Source organism: Triturus cristatus, chromosome 7 (assembly GCF_964204655.1).
Source record: "Triturus cristatus chromosome 7, aTriCri1.1, whole genome shotgun sequence".
Classification (NCBI taxonomy): domain Eukaryota; kingdom Metazoa; phylum Chordata; class Amphibia; order Caudata; family Salamandridae; genus Triturus; species Triturus cristatus.
The window spans coordinates 1150560681-1150584160 of NC_140590.1; the positions used below are offsets into that span (position 1 = coordinate 1150560681).

General features: G+C 47.1%; 1 protein-coding gene across 5 annotated transcripts in view; it reads left to right on the forward strand.

Annotated features, from left to right (window-relative positions):
- The window catches only part of KIF20A (kinesin family member 20A), a 220051-nt gene extending 197799 nt beyond the window's left edge, over window positions 1–22252 (forward strand). For all 5 annotated transcript variants that reach the window (XM_085618375.1, XM_085618378.1, XM_085618374.1 and 2 more), the window contains one exon: window positions 21294–22252. In XM_085618375.1, coding sequence (XP_085474501.1) covers window positions 21294–21602 — 309 coding nt within the window. In that variant the 3' untranslated portion in view covers window positions 21603–22252. The remainder of the gene's footprint in view (window positions 1–21293) is intronic.
- The last annotated feature ends 1228 nt before the right edge of the window (window positions 22253–23480 follow it).

Sequence of the window (23480 nt, forward strand, 5' to 3'; positions counted from 1 at the left end):
GTGTTAGACACCTTACACGACATGTTTCGATAAAGCCAAACCATAGTTACCATAACCGTTTAAGATTATAAGGCACTTTAAGAGTATATGGTAGGCTATATCATAGAACAGCTATAAGGACATGGTTCCGAAAGCTGCAGACAGGCTCAGCTCATGCTAGAGCACCATCTCACATGTTACCAAGCACTCTGCCTCCAGGATTGTTAAGGCCTGCCATAGGAGTGACTGATAGGTACACATGTGTCTATATGTAAGTGAGGTATAGGAATACTACACCTAAGCAAGGGGTGATTACACGACCTTGCCCCAGCTGAGTGATCAGCCAGTTGTGTCAAAATGGAAGGCCAGGCCAGGGGTGGCATAATACATGCTGCAGCCCCTGGTAGGCCTAGGGTACACCTATGCCCTGGGTACCTAGGGTACACTGTACAGGGGCCAATAAGGTGATCCTATCCAAATGGGTTATGCACCTAAAGTACATAGTATTAATTTAGAGAGAGAACAGCAGAGCTGTGGGTCTGATTAGCAGGCCCACAGCCACATCTAAGTCGAAAACCAGTAAAGCAAAAGCAAAAAGTGGGGGTGAACATAGAAAGCAGACCCTACTCTCCTACACAACCCCCCCCCAAACTTAGGGACATTAAACTAACCTTGACCAGTTGAGTCTTCATGTTCTAAGTGGAAATATCTGGAGAGTCCATCTGCATTGGCATGGTCAGTCCCAGGTCTATGTTCCACTGTGAAGTCCATCCCCTGTAGGGAAATGGCCCACCTAAGAAGTTTGGGATTTTCATCCTTCATCTGATTTAGCCACAAGAGGGGCTTATGGTCTGTCTGAATCTTGAAGTGAGTGCCAAACAAGTATGGCCTCAGCTTCTTCAGGGCCCAAACCACAGCAAAGGCCTCCCTCTCAATAGCTGACCAACGTTTCTCTCTAGGGGTCAGCCTTCTACTTATAAAAGCAATGGGCTGGTCTTGACCATCTACATTCAGTTGTGAAAGAACAGCTCCCACACCTAACTCAGAAGCATCTGTCTGGACAATGAACTCTTTGGAGTAGTCTGGACTTTTCAGAATAGGTGCACTGCACATGGCCTGCTTCAGGTCATCAAATGCTTTTTGACAGCTTACTGTCCACTGAACTTTCTTTGGCATTTTCGTGGAGGTCAAGTCATTAAGTGGTGTCACAATGGACCCATAGTTCTTAACAAACTTTCTGTAGTACCCAGTCAGGCCCAAGAAAGCTCTGACCTGAGTCTGGGTAGTTGGAGGAGCCCAGTCCTTTATGGTCTGGATCTTGCTCTCCAGTGGTTGAACCTGACCCCCACCAACTAGGTGGCCCAGGTATACAACCTTGCTCTGCCCTATCTGGCACTTAGTGGCCTTGATAGTGAGGCCTGCCTTTTGCAGGGCCTCTAAAACATTCCTCAGGTGGACCAGGTGATCCTCCCAGGTGGAGCTAAAGACAGCAATATCATCAAGATAAGCTGCACAATAATCATCCAACCCAGTAAGGACTTGATTCACCAACCTTTGGAAAGTGGCAGGTGCATTCTTCAAACCAAAGGGCATTACCACAAATTGATAATGTCCTCCTGGGGTCGAGAAAGCAGTTTTGGCCTTTGCACTCTCAGCTAGTCTGATTTGCCAGTAGCCTGCTGTCAGGTCAAATGTGCTCAAAAACTTAGCAGCTGCCAGTCTGTCAATGAGCTCATCTGCCCTAGGTATTGGGTGGGCATCTGTCCTAGTGACAGCATTGAGACCTCTGTAGTCTACGCAAAACCTCATCTCTCTCTTACCATCTTGGGTGTGAGGTTTTGGCACAAGAACTACAGGACTAGCCCAAGGGCTCTCTGAAGGTTCAGTGACTCCCAGCTCCAACATCTTTTGTACCTCAACTTTTATGCAGTGCCTGACATGGTCAGGTTGCCTGTAGATTTTACTCTTCACAGGCAGACTGTCACCAGTGTCCACCTCATGGGTGCACCAGTTTGTCTGACTTGGGGTCAGAGAGAACATATGTCTGTAGGACTGCAGAACTTGCCTGCAGTCCTGTTGCTGATGGACAGTGAGGCTGTCAGAAAAGACCACACCATCAACTGAGCCATCATCAGGGTTCTGAGTCAACAGGTCTGGGAGAGGGTCACTCTCTTCCTCCTGCCCCTCATCTGTAGCCATGAGTAGCCCCATGTCTGCCCTGTCAACATATGCCTTCAATCTGTTGACATGAAGCACCCTATGGGGGCTTCTGGGAGTCCCAAGGTCCACCAAGTAGGTGACTTCTCCCTTTTTCTCAACAATAGTGTGGGGTCCAGACCATTTGTCTTGGAGTGCTGCTGGGGCCACTGGCTCCAACACCCACACTTTCTGTCCTGGCTGGTAAACAGTCAGTACAGCCTTTTGGTCATGCCAAGCTTTTTGGAGTTCTTGGCTTGCCTCAAGGTTTTTAGAAGCCTTCTTCATATACTCTGCCATCCTGGAGCGGAGACCAAGTACATAATCCACTATGTCAAGTTTGGGTTGTCTGAGAGGTCTCTCCCATCCTTCCTTCACCAAACATAGGGGTCCTCTTACAGGATGCCCAAACAAAAGCTCAAAAGGGCTGTAGCCAACCCCCTTTTGTGGGACCTCTCTGTAAGCAAACAGAAGGCAGGGTGAAAGGATGTCCCATCTTCGCCTAAGCTTGTCTGGTAACCCTTTTATCATTCCCTTTAGGGTCTTGTTGAATCTCTCAACAAGCCCATTGCACTGTGGGTGATAGGGTGTAGTGAACTTGTAGTTCACACCACACTCCTTCCACATTGCAGTCAAGTATCCTGACATGAAGTTGGCACCTCTGTCAGAAATGACCTCCTTTGGAAAGCCCACTCTGGAGAATACTCCAAGCAGGGCCCTTGCCACAACAGGCGCTGTTGTGGTCCTCAGGGGAATTGCTTCTGGGTACCTGGTGGCATGGTCCACTATCACCAGTATGAATCTGTGCCCAGATGCTGTTTGTGGGTCCATTGGTCCTACAATATCTATGCCCACTCTCTCAAAGGGAACCCTCACCACAGGTAGTGGTATGAGGGGGGCCTTTGTGGTGCCACCTGATTTGCCACTGGCTTGGCAGGTGACACAGGAGCGACAAAACTCCTTGGTATCTTCTGACATATGGGGCCAGTGAAAGTGAGGGACAAGCCTGTCCCAAGTCTTGTTCTGGCTTAAATGTCCTGCAAGGGGAATATCATGGGCCAAGGTAAGAAGGAAGCCTCTGAACTTCAGTGGTATGACCAACCTCCTGGGTGCACCAGGCTTGGGGTCTCTAGCCTCTGAGTACAGTAGCCCTTCATCCCAATACACTCTATGGGTACCTTGAGCATTCCCTGCAGCCTCAGCAGCAGCCAGCTGTCTGAGGGGTTCAAGAGAGGGGCAGTCTAATTGAGCCTGCCTCAGATCTGCCCTTGAAGGTCCCCCTGTCCCAAGAAACTCAACCTGATCAGGTTCAAGTTCTTATAGGACAGTTCCTTCAGGGCTCTCAGAATCCTCCTCCTGGGAGGGCTGATCCACCACCTGAGGCAGGGGGGAAGGCACAGCCTTAACCCTACTGCTCTTTCTCTTGGGTTGTGACTGGTCCATAGTTTCAGGATCCAGCACTTGTTCAGTGGTGCACTTTTTGGCCTGTGACCTGGTCACAGCAAGGACATGTGCATCTATCCCCAGCATTTCTGCATGGGTCCTATACTCCACTTCAGACCAAACTGAAGTTTCAAGATCATTGCCCAGTAAACACTCTACAGGAAGGTCTGAACTAACAACAACTTTCTTGAGGCCAGTTACCCCTCCCCAGGAGAAGTTAACAATAGCCACACTATGGGAGGTAGTGGCATTGCTAGCGTTGGTCACTAGGTAATTCTCACCTAGCATGATCTGTCCAGGGTCCACAAAAGCAGGTGTCACCATTGTGACACTAGCCCCAGTGTCCCTGTAGGCCTGAGCCATTCTTTGGTTGATAAAAGGAGTCTGTCTGTACTTGCCCAGGTTACTGGGGCCTACAGTAGAGGACAAAGCTAAGTCCCCATCACAGATCAGAACAGCCTGAGTAGGTATTCTGACTAGGCCAGAATCCTCCTCCGTTCCCAGGGTTAACCCTACTACACCCTTTTGCTGGGAACCACCACTTACAGCTGAACTAGGGGGTACAGTTGCCTTAGGGGCAATGGTGGCTGGGGGCTTATCCTTTTTGGTGCACTCACTAAACCAATGTGAGTTGGACTTACAATAGTTGCACCATGGTTTCTTTTGGCCATCTTTCTTTTTATCCTTTTTGGGACCACCCTCCCCCTGAGCCTTTTGGGGGCCTGGTGAACACTTCTGGTATTTTTGTTTCTGATCATTACCCTTCTGGTCTGCCTTTTTCTGATCACCGCCCTGGTTCTGGTTTTTCTGCTTAACTCTAGTCCTGACCCATCTATCTGCCTTCTTTCCCAATTCTTGTGGAGAAGTCAGATCAGAATCAATCAGGTGTTGATGCAATAGCTGGTTTTGACAGTTGTTAAGTATTTGTTCTCTCATGATCAAATTATACAATCCTGTATAGTCCTTAACCTTACTTCCCATTAGACAGCCTTCCAGAGCCTTAGTGGCACAATCTACAAAGTCAGTCCAGTCCTGAGTCTGTGTCTTCTGGGTATCCCTGAACAACAACCTGTATTCAGTGGTTAGGCCAAACCCATCAATCAGAGCACTCTTCAGGACAGTGTAATTATCTGCATCCTCATCACTAACTGTGAGGAGCTTGTCTCTACCTTTCTCAGAGAAGGAGAGCCACAAGATAGCTGCCCACTGACTTTGGGGTACCTGCTGTACTTTGCAAGCTCTCTCCAAAGCAGTTATCCATTTGTGGATGTCATCCCCACACTTGTAGGGAGGGACAATCTTGCTCAGGTTTCTATTATCATAGTGCCTGTCTCTATCCTTAGGGATATTGCTGCCACCAGTGGGTTCTGACCCACTTAACTTTTGCTCTCTAGCCAGAGCAAGCTTCTCCTTGGCAAGGGCAAGTTCTTCCCTCTGAATCCTCAGATTAGCTTCCCTCATTCTGGCTTCATGCTCCTTTCTCTCAGGTGAAGTCATTCCCCTGTGAGAGGAAGCATTAGAGATGCGAGAGACATGGGAGTGGATGGATTCCCTTGAAGGGGATCTGTCCCTCCTGCTTCTCTGTGTAAGCCTACTTGGGGGTCTGTATGGGGGGACCCCATGCAAACTCCCATGTAAGCTTAGGTTAGCCTGGCTAAGTCTTCCTACTTGGCCCTGGCTGTCTACCTCTTCATCTGAAGTCCCATCTGACTCCTTTGTGGTGGGTAGACCCTCCTGGGTACCTAGGGTACCTGCCTGTGAGGCTTTAAGAGCATCATACTCCTCTAGGAGTTGTCTTAACTGAAGGAGGGTAGGGTTTGCACCCTGTTTTATTCCTCTGGAGGTACACAATTGTCTCATCTCCTGGAATGTTAGGGTATCCTATCTAGAGGGGGTCTTCTGCAGACCTGACCCTCCTGAGAGAGCATCTAACCGATCTCCTCCCAGAGACATGATCTAGTGAGGGTGTGGTGTGTGCACCTACCTACACTAGTTGTTTCTACTAAACCTCTCTGGTAGTTGTAGTCAGGGTGTGTTACTCCCTTCAACCTACAACTACTAAGTCCAGTAGGACTTAAGTATTATAATCTATGTTATATGTACCTAGACAATATCTGTGTGATCTTTCAATTTAGTATCTTAAGATTACAATGGTATTACAACAGCAAGCTCCGATCCCAACCGCTGCTCACCAATGTGAGAAGTTGGCCTGATGTATGATGTCACTAGTTCTAGTGTACACCTTATATCAGTCCAAATGCCCTTATGGTGATTGGTTGTAAAGTCAACCTTATAGACCAGCTATCCTAGTGGTAGCATGGACAAGAGCAGTCTTAGGCTAAACTCTGAATGGCATGTGAAGCCAGCTGTGATACCATATATAATCCCTTGAATACCAAATGAAAGGACACCACAACAGATATATATATATATAAAATAAAGTGTATTTATTCTAGACAAACCCTCAGCACTCTTTATGAGATTAGAGGTAAGTACAACACAGTCTTATTTAAGCATACATTAAGTCACACAGGTAAGTAATACAGTTAGGCCCTAGGGGCCACGCAAACCATATACTAAGTAAGTGGTATAAGGACCACTGTCACGGAAATAGGATAGGCCTAGGCCTAGGGAATCGCTGGGGCTACACTATACTACCAAAGGTTAGGAAGTGGGAGGCCCACGGGATTCAGGTGCAGAGTGGAAACACTCACGCGTAATGCGTAAAAGTCACTAGCAATAGTACAGTTTAGAAATAGATAGATTTAGGACACTTCCGGAGTAGCTAGGAAGTCGAGACTTGAAAACTAGACACTAGGATAGTCACTATCCTGATGAGCACCGGAGTACCCAAGTTACCTAGCCCACGGGCTGCGGGTGCATAGGGGTGAAGTCGCGTCGGGTTTCGTCGTCGACTCCTAGGGATGCCTGAAGAAAGATGCTGACAGGCAGTCAGTGAAGAGTGTCCGGTGGATCCCAAGGCTGGGATCAAGAAGAGAGGAGACCTGCAAGCAGAAGGGACAGAGTCAAGGTCACTAGCCAGTGACCACGTGGAACCAGGAAGGAACCAGGCGATGTCGTGAAGATTGCAGGTGAAGGTGAAGCTTGTTGCTGCAGCCACGAGGACCAGGAAGCGTCGAGGACGACCAGGACCAGGAGGCGAGCTGTCCCACGAAGGCTCTTGCTGTCGGCGGCGTCGAAGTTGGACTAGGACTCACCAAGCCTTGGCAAGCGGAACCCACGCAGAATGAAGGACTTGCTTCTGGTGCAGACCAGGAAGGTCTGGGGTGCTTCTCTTTTTCAAAGAAGCAGGAGCCAGTCTGAAGGAGCCAAACCAGCGGTGAAGATTACAGGATGCGTCGTCACAAAGGCCACTAGCCAGCGGGCAAGCAACCGGACAGACGCGGCAAGCAGGAAAATGCTGAAGGGCCCCGCGCAGGACTCGTGGAGTGTGGGGGGCTGATCTTCGGTGCAGATGGTGCTTGGGGTTGGGGCTTCTCAATCCCCGGTGCACAACTTCGAGGGTGCCTCAGAAGCTGCGCTTGAAGATACTAGCCACTTTTCCCAGGTAGCCGGTCGCTCGTCGCCTCCACGGATCTCAGCTCTGCTGTGGATGTGGATCAGGGTCGGAGAAGTCTGGAAGTCAAGGCTCTGGTCGGGCTCTGCAGTTGGTTCCTCGTAGAACTTGGGCAAAGCAAAGGGTAGTCTCTTGATGGTGCCTGTTTGCACAGGGTAGCCACTCCTTGGCCACAAGGGAGATTCTTCAGTCTTCTTCTTATGTCGAAGGTCCAGAGTTTCTGTTCAGTTTTGCAGGTTCAGGATAATCTAAAGTCTTGAGGCCCAACTCCCACTCTTATACTAATCTGGGGGGCTGGGTTACCTGCTAGGTCACGCCTTATGGGTGGGACCTGGGAGGGGGTGGTCACACCCACTTCCCTTTGTCCAGTTTCGCGCCAGAGCTGGGGCTGGAGTGCCCCAGCGCCGGTTTGAACTGGACTATGAAAGGAACACCTTGTGTGCCCCAGGCATGTCTCATTCCTTTCAGCCCACCCTGCCCCAATACACTAAAGGCTGTCTGGGGAGGTGCTAGCACCTCCCCAAGCAGGAAACCTATTGTCCAGGCTGGCCTGGCTGGGATCACTCCCAGCAGCAGGAGGTCAGACTTGTGTCGTGGCAGCAGCATCCATTTTGTGATGCTGAGGCTTTGGTCAGAGGCTAACAGTGAAGTATGATTTTAACATGTCTCTCCCTCTAGAAGGGGGGAATAATATCCTCATGTCCAGAAATGGTATGGGGGTATTATTCCACAGTGTTAGACACCTTACACGACATGTTTCGATAAAGCCCAACCATAGTTACCATAACCGTTTAAGATTATAAGGCACTTTAGGAGTATATGGTAGGCTATATCATAGAACAGCTATAAGGACATGGTTCCGAAAGCTGCAGACAGGCTCAGCTCATTCTAGAGCACCAACTCACATGTTACCAAGCACTCTGCCTCCAGGATTGTCAAGGCCTGCCATAGGAGTGACTGATAGGTACACATGTGTCTATATGTAAGTGAGGTATAGGAATACTACACCTAAGCAAGGGGTGATTACACGACCTTGCCCCAGCTGAGTGATCAGCCAGTTGTGTCAAAATGGAAGGCCAGGCCAGGGGTGGCATAATACATGCTGCAGCCCCTGGTAGGCCTAGGGTACACCTATGCCCTGGGTACCTAGGGTACACTGTACAGGGGCCAATAAGGTGATCCTATCCAAATGGGTTATGCACCTAAAGTACATAGTATTAATTTAGAGAGAGAACAGCAGGGCTGTGGGTCTGATTAGCAGGCCCACAGCCACATCTAAGTCGAAAACCAGTAAAGCAAAAGCAAAAAGTGGGGGTGAACATAGAAAGCAGACCCTACTCTCCTACAGGCCAGATTGGCAACATCAATTGACACAAATGGACACCTATAGTTTTGCAGCGTGAATCTTTCTGGATTCACTATGCTGTGCATTATTCCGCGATCTGGTGGTTGGGTCCGGATTCGTAGTCTTCTTTTTTTTTTTTTTTTTTTTTTTTGTAGCCCAGGTGGGCGTCGACGTCCCACCATTTGGTGCACCTCTCGTGACGTCGTCGTGCTTCCTGCGGAAGTCCCACCTTTGGGGCGCCATCTTCAGATTCTTTTTTCCGCCGTGGGGTCTGGATCGTCATCGAGAAGCTCCAGAGTTTTAGACGAAGGAAGAAGGAAAATACGCGAGTTTCATTGAAGGAGAACCTTTAGAAGACTACAGAGAGAAAGGTATTACAGCCGGGACGACGAAGGAGGGAATCCTCGAAATTCTTCGACGCACATAGGAAAATGCGCACTCGGATGCTCTGAGCGCAATGGACAAGACACCATTTAAGTTCTGCCCTAACTGCCACCACAAGTACGCACAGAAGGACCAACATCCGGTCTGCAACCTTTGCCTGCCGTTCGACCACGAGAGCAAGGACTGCAACGCCTGCTCCGCTTTCGCGCCGAAGACTCTCCGGGTGAGAGAACGTCAGAGGTGAGCCAACTTCAGCATGGAAGGCAAGGATAAGGCCCCGTCGCTGTACGATTTGGGCCTCTCCACCGACGATGAAGACCACATCGCTGAGGAACCTGATGTCTTCACGGTCGCAGAGACCGATAAGAAAACGCCTGACGAGGTAAGAGACACATCGAGTTCAAAACCACCGAAAGGACCCCGAAAATCAGATGGTGACTCTCGAAAAAATGAGTCAAAGTACTCGAAGGAAACACCGGCGCCGAAAATTTCGACGTCCGCCAGTGGTTCAAAGGACAAAAGGCCGAGCGGATCCTTCGACAAGGACTCCCAGGGGCCTAAGACCGCCGAGAGGCAGAGTTCGTCGAAACAGACCCACGAGGTATGACCGGCGACGAAAGACAAGGCCGCGTCGACGCAAGCTCCGTCGAAGAGACCTGCGGTCGACGCCGAGCACATCTCAAGCATGGAAAAGGAGAAGGCTCGAGGCGCAGATGGAGAGCATCCTTCAGAGGAAGGAGTTCGACGAAAGAATGAAACAATTCAAAATCCCAACGGTCCCGTCGACGGATGTCGTTAAGATCGAGGAAGAAGGAGATTTCGACGCCGAAGAGCAGTCGGGGGGTCTTGAAGAGGAGTAAGAAGGCACCTACTATGAGGGAGAAGGTGATGAAGAGGATCAGCAGTCGTTCTACGGCTCGGCACCGTCGACGAGCAGGAGCTGGAATGGCAGGACATTGACACCGAAAACCCCGAAGAGCCCGTGGACTCGTATCCTTCGAGGCCTTCGCCGCCTGACAACATCGGGGCGTACAACCTGGTCGTAAAGAGTGCTGCAGCAGCCTTTGGCGTGAAATTGGACGAGGAGAAGCCGAAAGCAGACTTTCTACTCAAAACTCTGCTTCCCATCCAGACAAGGAGCCAGTTCCTCCCCATGCTCCAAAGCGTGATGAACCAAGTGAAGGAGGCGTTTAAGGACCCGGGAACATGCCGGTCCATCACACCCAGAACGGAAAAGAAGTACAAGCACTCCTCGCAGGATCCTCCTTACATCAAGGGATCGGTCACTGCAGATTCCATCATTGCTTCCACGGCCAGGAAAAGAGCCAATGTGCCGGCGACATCGGGGCCGCCTCCTGATAAGGAGAGCAGAAGGATGGACCTCACTGGAAGAAAGGTAGAAAGAAACGCCGCAATGCACTGGCGCATGGCAAACTCAAATGCGCTACTGAACAGACACCAGTACCAGCACTGGGATGAGATGGGGGAACTAGTCAAGCATCTCCCAGAAGAGTACCGTCAAAGGGCTTCCCATCTAGTGGAGGAAGGGAAGAATATCGCCAACTCATGCGTCAAGACTGCATTGGACGGGGCGGAAACTTCGAGCAGACTGATGGCCATAGGGATCACTGAAAGGAGACAGGCTTGGCTCAGAATTTCTGGATTTAATAAAGGAAGTCCAGAATAACATACTGAAACCCCTTTCAACGGTGAAACGCTGTTCGGGGAAACTGTGGACGAGAAGCTCACCCAACTGAAAAAGGAAAATGAGACGTCAAGATCCATGGGGGCCCTGCAATTCAGAGGGATGCGAAGGGGCACCCCAAATCGGAGACCCTACGGAAGGGGAGGAAGCCAGCAGGGTACGTCGCACCAGACATTCCAACACAGGCAGCAGGGTGACAGTCACAGCCAGCAGGGACAGCAGAAGCAGAACTGGCAGTACCAGACTCGAGGCCAGTCCTTTCGAGGGAGAGGAAACGGACGTGGCCAAAGGAGGAGGGGGGAGACCAACCCTCATCTAAGTGACTACACACGCAAGAGGACGCTCACCCACAGCATACCCCGAAGGGTGAAGCGCAATGTAAGAACACCAAGGGGGTTACACAAAACAAGCGCCTACGAACATGCAACACCGGTGGGCGGAAGACTGGGCCTCTACCTACAACAATGGCAAAAATAACCTCAGACAAATAGGTTCTCAACGTCGTACAGCACGGATACTGCATAGAGTTAGAGAGAAGGCCTCCAAACAAGAGACCAAAGAGAAGACAACACTCGGGCCAAGAGCTCGCTCAACTCAGGGAGGAGACACTTCAACTACTAAAAAAGAGAGCCATAGAACCAGTGCCATGCAGAGAAAGGAACAAGGGAGTGTACTCAAACTACTTCCTTGTACCAAAGGTGGACGAAACACTAAGACCCATCCTGGACCTAAGGTTCCTAAACAAATTCATAAAGACGGAAAAATTCAAGATGACCTCACTACAAGAAGTGCTACCCCAAATGCGAGGCGGAGACTTCATGTCCACCGTGGATCTCAAGGACGCCTACCTGCACATCCCAATGAACAGGCGACACAAAAACCTGTTAAGGTTCAACATCAACCAGGATCATTACCAGTTTACAACCCTAGCATTCGGCCTAAAGTCAGCCCCAAGGGTTTTCACAAAATGCCTTGCAGCAGTAGCAGCGTACCTACGAAGGGAAGGGATTTATGTGTACCCTTACCTAGACGACTGGCTAGTCAAAGCAAGCACTCGCGAAAAGTGCGAGGAGCACGCAGAACTGGTGACAAGAACACTAACAAACCTGGGGTTCTCGATACACTGGGGGAAGTCATCGATAGAACCAGAGCAGGTGAAGATCTTCCTGGGGGCGAAGATCAACACCATAGACGGAACGGTGATGCCTAGCGACAGAAGAACAATAGCCCTGCTGAACGAGACGCGTCTCTACCAAAAGGGGCGAGTTCTGACAGTGAGAACAGTGAGCAAGATCATGGGGATGATGGTATCCTGCATCCACCTAGTCCCCAATGTACGGCTTCACATGAGACCATTCCAAGAATGGCTGCAACAGCAGTGGTCACAAGCAAGCGGGAGTTGGGAGGATCTAGTGGTTGTTACGCACGCAGTGCAGGAGGAGATAACATGGTGGAACAGGGAGAACTTAACTACAGGAAAGACCTTGAAACCACCAAACCCAACTGTGACCATTACCACGGACGCATCACAAATAGGATGGGGAGCACACATGAACAAACTCAGGGTGAGGGGTCTGTGGACTCCGGCAGATGCGGTCAGACACATCAATTACCTGGAATTGAAGACTGTCCTGCTAGCCCTGAAGGCCTTCCAGAAACAGCTATACAACCAGAAAGTGTTGATACAGACGGACAATACCACTACCATGTTCTATGTCAACAAGCAGGGAGGGACACAATCGTTCCCCCTTTCCACTCTGGCACAGGAGATTTGGAGATGGGCCATCCCCCTCAAGATAGACCTGCTGGCCATACACCTACCAGGGAAGGACAATGTGGAGGCAGACTGGCTCAGCAGACAGACCTCGGCATCCCACGAGTGGGAGCTCAATGGACAGGAAACACAGAGGCTATTCCAAAGGTGGGGAACACAGACAATAGACCTGTTTGCAACACGCCTGAATGCAAAATGCCAAAACTTCGCATCCAGACAACCAGAACAGCAATCGCAAGGGAATGCCCTATGGATAAGTTGGTCAAAGACATTTGCCTACGCTTTTCCACCGATACCGCTGTTACACAGGGTGCTCGACAAGTGCAGGACCAGCAACATGGCACTGATCCTAGTGGCACCACAGTGGGCAAGGCAAACTTGGTTCTCTCAAATAGTGGAAATGGCACAAGGCACTCCTCACAAATTCACAAGAAGAAAGGACCTGCTCTCCATGCAGAACGGAGAGGTCCTGCACCCAGAACCAGAGAGCCTCAGCCTGGCGGCATGGCTCCTGAAGACTTAGAGTTTGCGCACCTGAACCTACCTCAAAGCACTATGCAAGTGCTGCGGGAGGCAAGGAGACCTACAACACGAAAATGCTTTGGGGAGAAATGGAAAAGGTTCACAATATGGTGCAGCAGAAATAAACTACTGAATAAAATGACAACAGAGTCAACGGTGCTTAGATATCTCACACACCTACTAAAAAGTAATCTATGCTCATCCTCCCTAAGGGTACACCTAGCGGCAATCGTAGCTTACACACGAGGGGAGAGAGGAGGAAGTCTCTTTACGTCACAAGTAGTAAAGAGATTCCTGGAGGGGGCGAAGAGAATTGCGCCTCCAAAGAGGATGCCGCCGCCGGCATGGAACCTCAACGTGGTCCTAACCGAGCTTATGAAGGAGCCTTTTGAGCCCATCCACAAGGCCACGCTGCAAATGCTGACAATGAAAACAGCCTTCCTGGTAGCGATAACCTCGCTGCACAGAGTGAGCGAGCTGCAAGCACTGACACTGCAAGAGCCCTACATCCAGATACACAAGGATAGGGTGGTTCTAAGAACGGACCCACACTTCATGCCTAAGGTGGTGTCGGCATTCCATATGAACCAGACAATTCAGATACCGAGTTTCTTTCAAAACCCCACGACAATCGCAGAAAGGGCACTGCACACTCTCGACGCTAGAAGGACAGTGATGCACTACATTGAGAGGACCAAAGAGCACAGGAAGACCAAGCAGCTCTTTGTCTCCTTTGCAACTAGTTTCCTGGGTAGACCCGTGACAAAAGCCACCATTGCACGATGGATTGCACTGACAATACAAATCTGCCACAAACAAGCAGGGCAGGAGCTATCGGAGGGGCCACGAGCCCACTCCACAAGGAAGAAAAGAGCAACTATTGCCTTTCTGGCAAATACGCCCATTCAAGACATATGCCTGGCGGCAACATGGGCTTCAGTGCACATGTTCACTAAGCACTATTGCGTGGACGTTCAGATGAACAAGGAAGCACAAGTAGGACAGAAGGTGCTTTAACACATATTCAACGGCCAACACTCATCTACCACCCAGCCGCCACAAAGATAACAAACCGCTACAAAGTCTATGCACAGCATAGTGAATCCAGAAAGATTCACGCTGTAAAACGAATAGTTTCTTACCTGTCGGTGTAATTTTGCAGCTTGAAGATCTTTCTGGATTCACTAGCGAACCCACCCACCTCCGCCAGGAAGATGAGGATGGAGGAAGAGGTGGACGAACATGGAAGAACAGAATAATTGGAATACTAAAAGAAATTTGAAAAGGAAAATTAAGAGAACGCCTAGGGTTAAAAAGAAAAGAAGGGGAAAAAAGAACCCGAAGATGGCGCCCCAAAGGTGGGACTTCCACAGGAAGCACGACAACGTCACGAGAGGTGCACCAAATGGTGGGACGTCGACACCCACCTGGGCTACAAAAAAACAAACAAAAAAAAACCCAAAGACTACGAATCCGGACCCAACCACCAGATCGCGGAATAATGCACAGCATAGTCAATCCAGAAAGATCTTCAAGCTGCAAAACTACACCGACAGGTAAACTATTCGTTTTTAGGTCGAGCTTGAGCCAGTGTGCACGTGCTGCTCTGCTAGGCTTCTTGTGACTTCTCCGGCTTTTCTGTGTGGGTCGGACTCCTCCCACAAACTGGACTGGCATTTGTGTGTCTTTCAATAATGAAAGCACACAAATGGCCAAAGGCGGGTGCATGTCCCACCTCCTTTCCAATGTTCACTCCCACTGCGTTTTGCTCTCTGGAGCGAGCAGCGGTGCGCAGGGTGGCAGCTGCATTCCTCGTGGGTCAGGTTACCATTTCCGCACAACGCGCAGTGCTTTCGCTTGTTGTTTTCTTTCATTGCGTGCTTCGGCCAGACTTCGGTGCCAAAGCATGCTTTAACGCGCTACACCCCAGCACAAAGCCATTCAGAGCAGACTGCAACCAACGCCTAGCGGGAACATAGACTGTGCCGGTAAGACTGTAACTTGTTTCACGTATTATTTCACGTTCCCGACAGCACCTATCTCCTCGCGATGTGGCACTAAATAGGAAATTTGTGGGGAGATTTCGTAGACTTAACAGTTACGTACCGCAACTTAACCACAGTCACCTCATCTAACTAGTCACAATAATTAGTTACTTTAATAGTCCTGGCACGGTGCTTTTGTGGCACAAAAATGGGGAACCGAAGTTGCTTGATCTTTGCTGATGCGAAAGGTAGAGTCACCCAGCTGCTGGGGAGCACAGCTACATGGGACTTGGAGGATGTTTGCAGTGGGGTTCAGCGGAGAGAGGGCTCTTTGTTTATGCTGATGACCGTGTTTTATCATGCCGGACAGTGTGTTAACAAGGCCTGACAGAAGGCACGATGGCTGCTTCAAGGGCACTCGGTTCCCACAGAGCTGGCTTCAGTGTGCAGCCCAGGACAATGGCAGGAATGTGCCCTGCAGTGGAAACCCTGTATGGATTAAGGAGGGCCCGCACTTGGATGACGTTCATTCACCAGGTTTGTTTCTCACAGCGTTAATGCCAAACACTGGTGCCCATTTTTAGAACGAAGGTTCACAGGGAGGCATGACTCGTTTTCCCTGTTTGAGCAAAGGGGGATAAAAATCACAGTCACACTGGGAACCAAAGCGTTACTTTAAAAAATGGTAAATACCAGCCCCATATTTCACCCAACTAGCATGTCCGACCATCCACAGAGTTGTTTCAGTGAATGGGAGCAGAATTACATCCGGTAAGAACGTTTTGGGGAAAAAAAATGGATATACGGTAAATGTTTGCTTTAAGGTCCTCCAAAGTACCGAGGGGTAATACTGTTCTGCAGCAGTGAAACTGCATAGGTCTCAGTGTGGCCTTGAAAATAGCGGGTCAGACTCTTACATGATATTAAAACATACTTATTTCCAGGGTTGGATTGTGATAAAAAAAATAGGCCCGGGAACCAGAAACAAGCATTTGCAATGCATAACTACGGGACCTATTGCCATGGTAAATGACAATTCCTTTTATGTTTTGGTTTTTAAAACCTAAATAAAAGGCATTGTAATTTACAATGCCAATAGTTTAAACTCGCGTAAATGCGAGACCTATTGTATTGCAATTGCTTGTTGTCATCTATGCTTACTGAAGGACCTTAAGTTCAAATATGGTTATTAGATATGTCAGACTCTCCTACCAAGAACATAAAGTTGGGGAGAAATAAGGCAGGGCACACTATGCCATGTTGCAGGCAAAACAGAGTGTCCCTGAAAGATCTTGGGTGGGTGGACTGTGACTTCTTAGAAGATACAGATGAGGCCCCGGGAGAGCATTAATGCACTGCCAAGGATATGGCACTGATTGTGTGTAGGAAAGTGCCCCTTTTTGATATGGTCACCCACACTTTTTGCCTGGTACCTAGGGCCTGGGGTACTAAAGCGGGTTCTCAAGGGCAGCAGCATGAATTGTGCGACTGTAGTAAAGTGCCCCTTTTGACATGGTGGCCCACACCTTTTGCCAGGTACATGATGTGATTTTTACTGAAAGTGCACTGGGTTCCTGATAATCAGGTCCCCTGTACCAGAGCTCTTTCCCAAAACTGTACAAATGTTCCCCCAATTGGCAAAACCTTTAGCACCCTCAAAGTCCCTAATGGTACCAGGGGCCCTAAGGGCTGCAGCACAAATTCTGCCACCCTAAGGGGCCCCTTACCAAGAACATGCATGACTGCCATTGCAGTCTGGTTGTCTTGGTGCAGACAAAAGTGAAAACAAGACAGGTCGCTGTTAGAAATGGGGGTCTCTAGTTGGCAATGGTTTGCACCTTTGTCCAAATAGGGGCTCTTCCTTCTAGTCAGGATAAGGGGGATACACTTCTAAAATAACCCCTGCTCACCCCCTTGGTACCTTGGCACGATCAGTCAGACTTATCTCAGAGGCAGTGTGTAAAGCATTTGCACATAACAGTAATACAGTGAAAACACTACAAAAGGCCACCACACCAGTTAAAAAAGATATCCAATACTTTATATATTCAAAACAAGACAACACAGCAAAGAGGCAGCACTCCTGGCAGTTCTGCCAGCTCTTCTACTTGGCAGGTTCCTTGATCCAAGCGAGTTTTAAAGTTTTGGGGTCAGGGCCCCAATATTTTATACTGCATTTCTTGGTTCACTTGAGTAGTGCGTCTGTGCCCAGCCCAAACCAGTTCGGTCCTCTCTGGCCCAGCTTCCTGGCAGAAGGTGGAGATCGCATTGTCCAAGGCAGACGAGGCCTATTCAGGTGCAAGGAAATCTCCACCCACTACTCTAAATGCAGCCCAGGTCTATTCAGCCCAGCCATGACTCATCCAGGAAAGGCAGGACGCACCTCAGTGCTACAGGCCCACTAGCAGCATTTAATTTACAGGTCCTGGCACTCAGTGCACTTTACTAGAGGCTTACCAGTAAATCAAATATGCCAAACATTGAAACACCCCTCAATAATATAATTAACAACAGGAGCACTTGCACTTTAACACTAAACAGAAGTGAGAAAGTGTGCAGACACTAAACCAGCACAAAGAGTCAAAACCAGGAGGTCCGAAAGCAAAAAGACAGGGGAAACACGCCAAAAGATGCCAGGTCTAAGAGTCACACATCTCTATGTGCCATGTCCCCTACCACTGCACATGATATTTGTAAGCCACCCCTACAAGCAGGCCTGACAGCCCTAAGGCAGGATGCTTAATATTATGTGTGAGGACATATCTGCATGAGCAGATATGCTCCCGTGCTGCTTAGTCCTATTGCTGCCAGTGCAAGTGGCCAGGAAAGCCATTTTAAACCATGTACTTTACTCTGGTTGAAATGAGTTCCCCCCCCCCCCCCCCCCCCCCCCAGATACATGATGGCTTCACTGAAAATAGGGTTGTTGGTACCAGACATCTTTTTTTTGATAAACCCACATTGAAGCCAGTGTTGGATTTATCAAAACATGCACTCAGAGGTCACCTTAGAGGTGCCCCCTGAATACATACCAGCCTCTGGTGTGCTTGCTGACTGGATTCTGGGAGAGGGGGCTTTGAATGAATGGTTAGTCATTCCTTAATCTGAACAAAGATTTGAAAAAGAAAAAAAATTGAGCTATTCTGGCCATACATTAGATAGTAGAATTCTGCTTAGCATGTACATCTACAACAGAACAATTTGCAAACCAGTTAATACAGGTAAGTAACATACTACACAGTCTCAGCCATAAGAAGAGAGAAAAACAATTAAGGTCTAAATCACATTGCCAGCAATTTTTTTTTTCAAAGATGTACTTATAAGACAAAATGTCATGGAGCCATTGCATAGATGAACTAGAATAACTCGTTTTTACCCACTATGTATTATTGTAAACTATAGCTTTTTTTGTGTAGCCCTTAAGAATTGTTGTATACCGTCATTGGGAAGCAGTATGTGTATAGGCATGGAAGATCCCTGTAGAAAAATCTGAGCACGCTTCTAATGTGTGGCTTGTGTGAGATTTGTTGATCCAAATTTTTCCTGTACTGACTAGGGTCCTATTGAAGGTCCTTTTCTTGTCTGCTATATGGATTTTGTGCTGGGAGAGATTGATGGTTTAGGCTCCTGCATGCCAATGGACATTATGCCTGGAAACAGAGAATATTGAGCACGGCTGGTCAAAATGCCCTCTTGATATTTAGGCTCCCTTGAGATTCACTCAAGGTTCTATCTTGCACCATTAGCTAATCCGAAGTTCATTTCCTCATTATTAAGGCTCATATTTGCGGGACCACCTTGTTCCATTCACATCTTGACTTGAGGTTTCAGTTCTTTGTTTTTGTGGCATCTTCCATTTTGGGGCCATGTTTTCTACTATAAGCTAAAGCAATCCAGTAGTCTTCGTGTCCTCTTCCCCCTCACTGCTCAAGCTCCGCCATGAAGATGGTCATTGTATTTGCTAAAAACCCCTTCCATACTACCATTTGTCACTGAAAGAGATCCTGACCGCTGACCTTGGTACTCATCAGACAGTCCAGTTAGGAAATGACTTTAGTGGCTGTTTGAAAATCGATGAAGAGAAAACTGACAAATTTGAAGTATGATTCTGCCCTTAAGGAACCGTTTCTCTATAGATACTCCGGCATTCATCGCACCCATCATTCCTTACATGGTTTGTACATTGGAGATCCATGCCATGCTAATTCTCGTCTGACTGAAATTTGAAAGTACAAGTGGATGGTCATGTGGTCTAGCCCTGAATCAGGTGTACTTTTCAAAGTTATTTTCTCAGTGGTGAAGCAGACTGAGGAAGCCTGCAAACATTCACATTATATGCTGTATCCTTTCAGCTTTTCAGGCTCCAAGCACTGTCAGAGATCACTAATGCAGCCTCACAGAATACAGTACAGAATATTCATGAGTTTATTAACAAGAGCAATGCGTGTTACAGCTCGAAGTCTTACAATAATCACAATGATACTGGTTAAAAACAATGACATAAAAACAAGGTCAACTAGTCCATCAAACGTGTACTAGGACCGTTGTAGAATCGATTTTTTTTTATATTATGCTATTGTCTCATATCCCTTTACAAACTGTGGATGTAGTATCTTGTTCCTTAGTGCCATGGGTTTTGTGCACAGAAGCATGAAGGGAGTCAATGTTTCAAGACCACCAAAGTCGCAATTTCATTAGTCTGTTTTTTCCATACTTGAGGGCCCATTTCTTTGCAAAGCTAGTCCTGGTAGCACTTGGAGTCTGGATTTTAGATACAAACATCTTTGTATCTCTGATTATATGATGGCCAAATAGACTTTGTAGATCTTAACTGTTTATTTTGCCTTTGGATAGATGGCATACTACCTTTTGCAGATTCCATGCTTACCTGTGTTTCCGTTTCCAGTATCTTAATTTAACTGTCTTTGTTGGTTTCATGGACTGTGCTGGGTTATCCCAGATGTTTTCACATCCTATTGCTTTTAGGGTTATGTGATTTAACCACTGGATTCTCGCAGAGCCATCTAGTGTCTGCACCTTGAGCATAGTCTTTTTTGGGTATAAATTATAGCAGGATTCAGCTAGTCTGATCCATAATAGGACATGTTTTAGCTAGATTTTTTCCACTATGCTAATTTAAACCAAGTTAAAGTTGAGGAATTTCCACAGGGTTGCCTTGGCTGGGGTGCAGTATGGTTCTTAAGAAGTTTTTTTATTCCTTTTGGCTTTCCTTAGCCTTCCTGAACCTCTATAATCTGTGCCTTACACAGCTGACGCCAAAGCTTTCATCCTGTACACATCTAGAATGGGTTTATTGATGCCCTGCCGCCCTTCTTGGTTCATAGCGGATACTATCTTTTCCTTTTGTTTGATCCGGGTTAGTTTGGAGTTGAACCGTATGCCTAAAACATCGAAGCCAGTGAATTGCTCTAGAACAATTCCATTTATGTAAAAAGTGCTCCTCATTTTGATTTTCTGGTTCATAATAATGAACTTACCCCTGTTTTCCTTTGAGAGCTTTTTAATTAAACGGTAGGTTAGGAAAGGCATGCTTGGCTAGCTCAATCTGTTAGAAGTACTGACTCACCGGCGACAAGGAGGATTGGTAGTCTTTGATTTCCCTTTTCTGGTCTCGATTTTCTCTGCCCTGTCAAGCAGCAATATCTGGCGATGGCCATGATTTTAATATTTTAACTACACAGAACACTTCTGATGAAGATTCTTTTTTGTTTTGACCAACTTTATGTACTTTTCACTTAAGAGTTCCATGGTGGGTTATTGAATAATGATACCAATTGGCAAATACATTTCTAGCGTTTTACCTTGCTGTGAATTGGCATCAAAAAGCAGTTTTAAAACCCTGTAAAAATGCAGAGATGTCTCTTAAAAGAGCATCTGTTCCCTCTTCAACACTAACGTGTGGGATTGTGAAGTCACAAAAGATCCATACTGTAGAACAGGGTTAACTTTCTGTGATATTGGTTCAGTAGTTGGCTGTCTTAATCAATATAGTTGTAATATAAACTACTTTTCGGAAATTGTCAATGCGTGAGCACTTGTGAAAGGTAACTAGGTAGAAAGGGCATTGAGGCAAAATAAATATGGGGCTTTTGGTCAAAGTAAACATGGTCTGATTATACACTCCAACTCAGTTTTTTTAAGCACTAGATTTTGCCTTGATTTAGTGCAAATTGTGACTCTGGAAATTGTTTCATGAGGCAGAACTGTAAGAGGGGATGGTTAGTTTCCTTCTCTCCTACTATCTGAATGAAGACCGACCCATTGCTTCTGCCTCATAATGACTTGATTGGGGGCCGGGGAAAGCATGGACAAGACTTCATGAGCATCTGAGAATACACAACTTGATTTGTTTCTTTCAACAGGCACAGTCCTTGGCAGAGCTGCAGAATAATATGACGCTGGTGAAGATGGATCTAAAGAGGAAGGTCGCCTGCATCGCAGAGCAGTACAACACCGTGCACAAACTGCAGGAAATGCCCTTCAAGAAGCGCCCATGCAATGGTGCTGAGAACATGACTCCCAACCAAAATTCTTCCAAAAAGTTCCTTCTCGGCAAGTTCCTCCCCAAGACCCCAGTCTGGCAAAGCGTGTCTGAAAGCCCCTATGGCCGGATCCTGCGTTCACGCCAGACACCAGGCCTCAAGACTGTAGCATTTGGCACCAAATATTGAGCACATGGGACTGTTTCAAAGCCCCAGGAGACATCCTTCAGTGTTAATCACATATGTAAAAAAAAATCCTGATTTACCGCCTGTATAATTGTATATATGTTGTTTACCAATTTGTATTTTAAAGAGGTACGATCCTCTTCAACCTTATACTGTCCTCCAGTGCCTTGAGTTCTCCTCAATGTATGGGCCCTTTTAAGGAATATTGACTTGTACTTTTGTTTGTTAGACTGTTGCTGGTTTTTTTACTGACCGGTCTCAGCTGGAATGAACATGTGGACGCTTTAGCAGTGCATGTTAAGGTGACCTTGGACCATCTGCTCAGCTCCCATCCACTACTTGTCTGAAGCTGTGGCTGTCGAACCACTCCCTGCTGGACAGATTTGGCGCTATGTAGAAAGCAACGCATCTCATGCATCCGCTCTGATTGCACACTTTGCTCACTGCTGTTTCAGACTCTAAACGTGTTCTGTAAGGGTGCAATTAAGGAATTTTTAAAGGGAAAAGCAGTGCTGCGACTGTTCCTGGACGTGTGTCTCCATTTCCAGCTGTGCACCAGTAGTCTGTTGTGTCGTCTCCACTAGAGTGTGTATTTATTAAGTGCAATACATAGCATGTCTGGGGTAATCGAATAAAAGAATTTATGCACCTAATGGAGTGTCTGGTGCTTGAGTTTGATTCTATCCCGGCAGCAAATGACGTATTTGCATTTCATGGGTGAAAAGTAGTAGTAAACCTTTTCTGGCATTTGGCTACGCCAGACTCTCTAAAAATTAGTGCTCCATGCTTGAGACACTATATTGGAGATTCTTATGTTTCACAGGAAATTCACGTGTTCAAATTCTGTGTCATTTAGTAGTTAAAACTGGAGTTATTCTAAACTGTGTTTATACAAACTGGTGCCCGCAGTTCCACCCTCTGTATGGCGTTAATGCCCCACAAACGAAATAATGCAGTTAGCCTGAACTATTGTAAGATACCTTTTTCCAGTGTCATTCTGAAACGGGAGGCTTTAAAGGCATCTAATTATGTGATTCCCATGGCCTGGACTTCCAATGGACAGACTTTGAAATCAATGCCAAGAATCCTTCGGTCTAGAGTTTTCATCGATTTGTTAATGTTGTAGAAAGCGGTGGCAATACTGGACCCACGTTACCTGTTAGTATTTTGTATGTGTATCTGTTAAGTGCTGCTAATGATGGCTAGTGTTCCAAATTGAATTAGATTATGATTTTATTTACAGACAACATACAGTGGTAAGGGCATGCAGATTTAGGCTCTTCTGTGACTACAGTGCATAATTATGGATTTAGCGCATTTACCTTATAATTAGGGCTCCCGGTTTCATGGTATTTATTTTTTCTACATTTCCGTCTGTATTTATCCATATTTATTTTTTGCTAATTTTGTCTGTATTTTATCCATTTCTATTTTGTGTTTTCTGTATAAACGAAGCTGGTATGGGTATTTTTCCACATTTATTTGACTGATAAATGTACATTCGCATTTGAACGTCCAAAAGGTTTCAGCAGTATACAGTGCAATAGCTTTATCTGAAAACACTTGCATTGCAAAATAGCATAAATGACTGTAGATCTGCACTTAAGCTTAATTAGGAAATGTATTGGCTTTTTTTCATCTGCCCTACCTCTTAATCCATACACTTACTGACCTGGCACTCATGATTGACAGTAGGAAAAAACATCCAAAGAAGACATATTTTCCATATTTTTCTCTAGTTAAAAAAGGAAAAAAATAGTTTTCTGTCTGTATTTATCTGTAAAAACGGAAAACTGGGAGCCCTACTTATAATTTACAGATTTTACAAACGGGTTTCTAGTTAAAATGTTTAAAAATACACTAAAACTGCTCAAAAGTGTT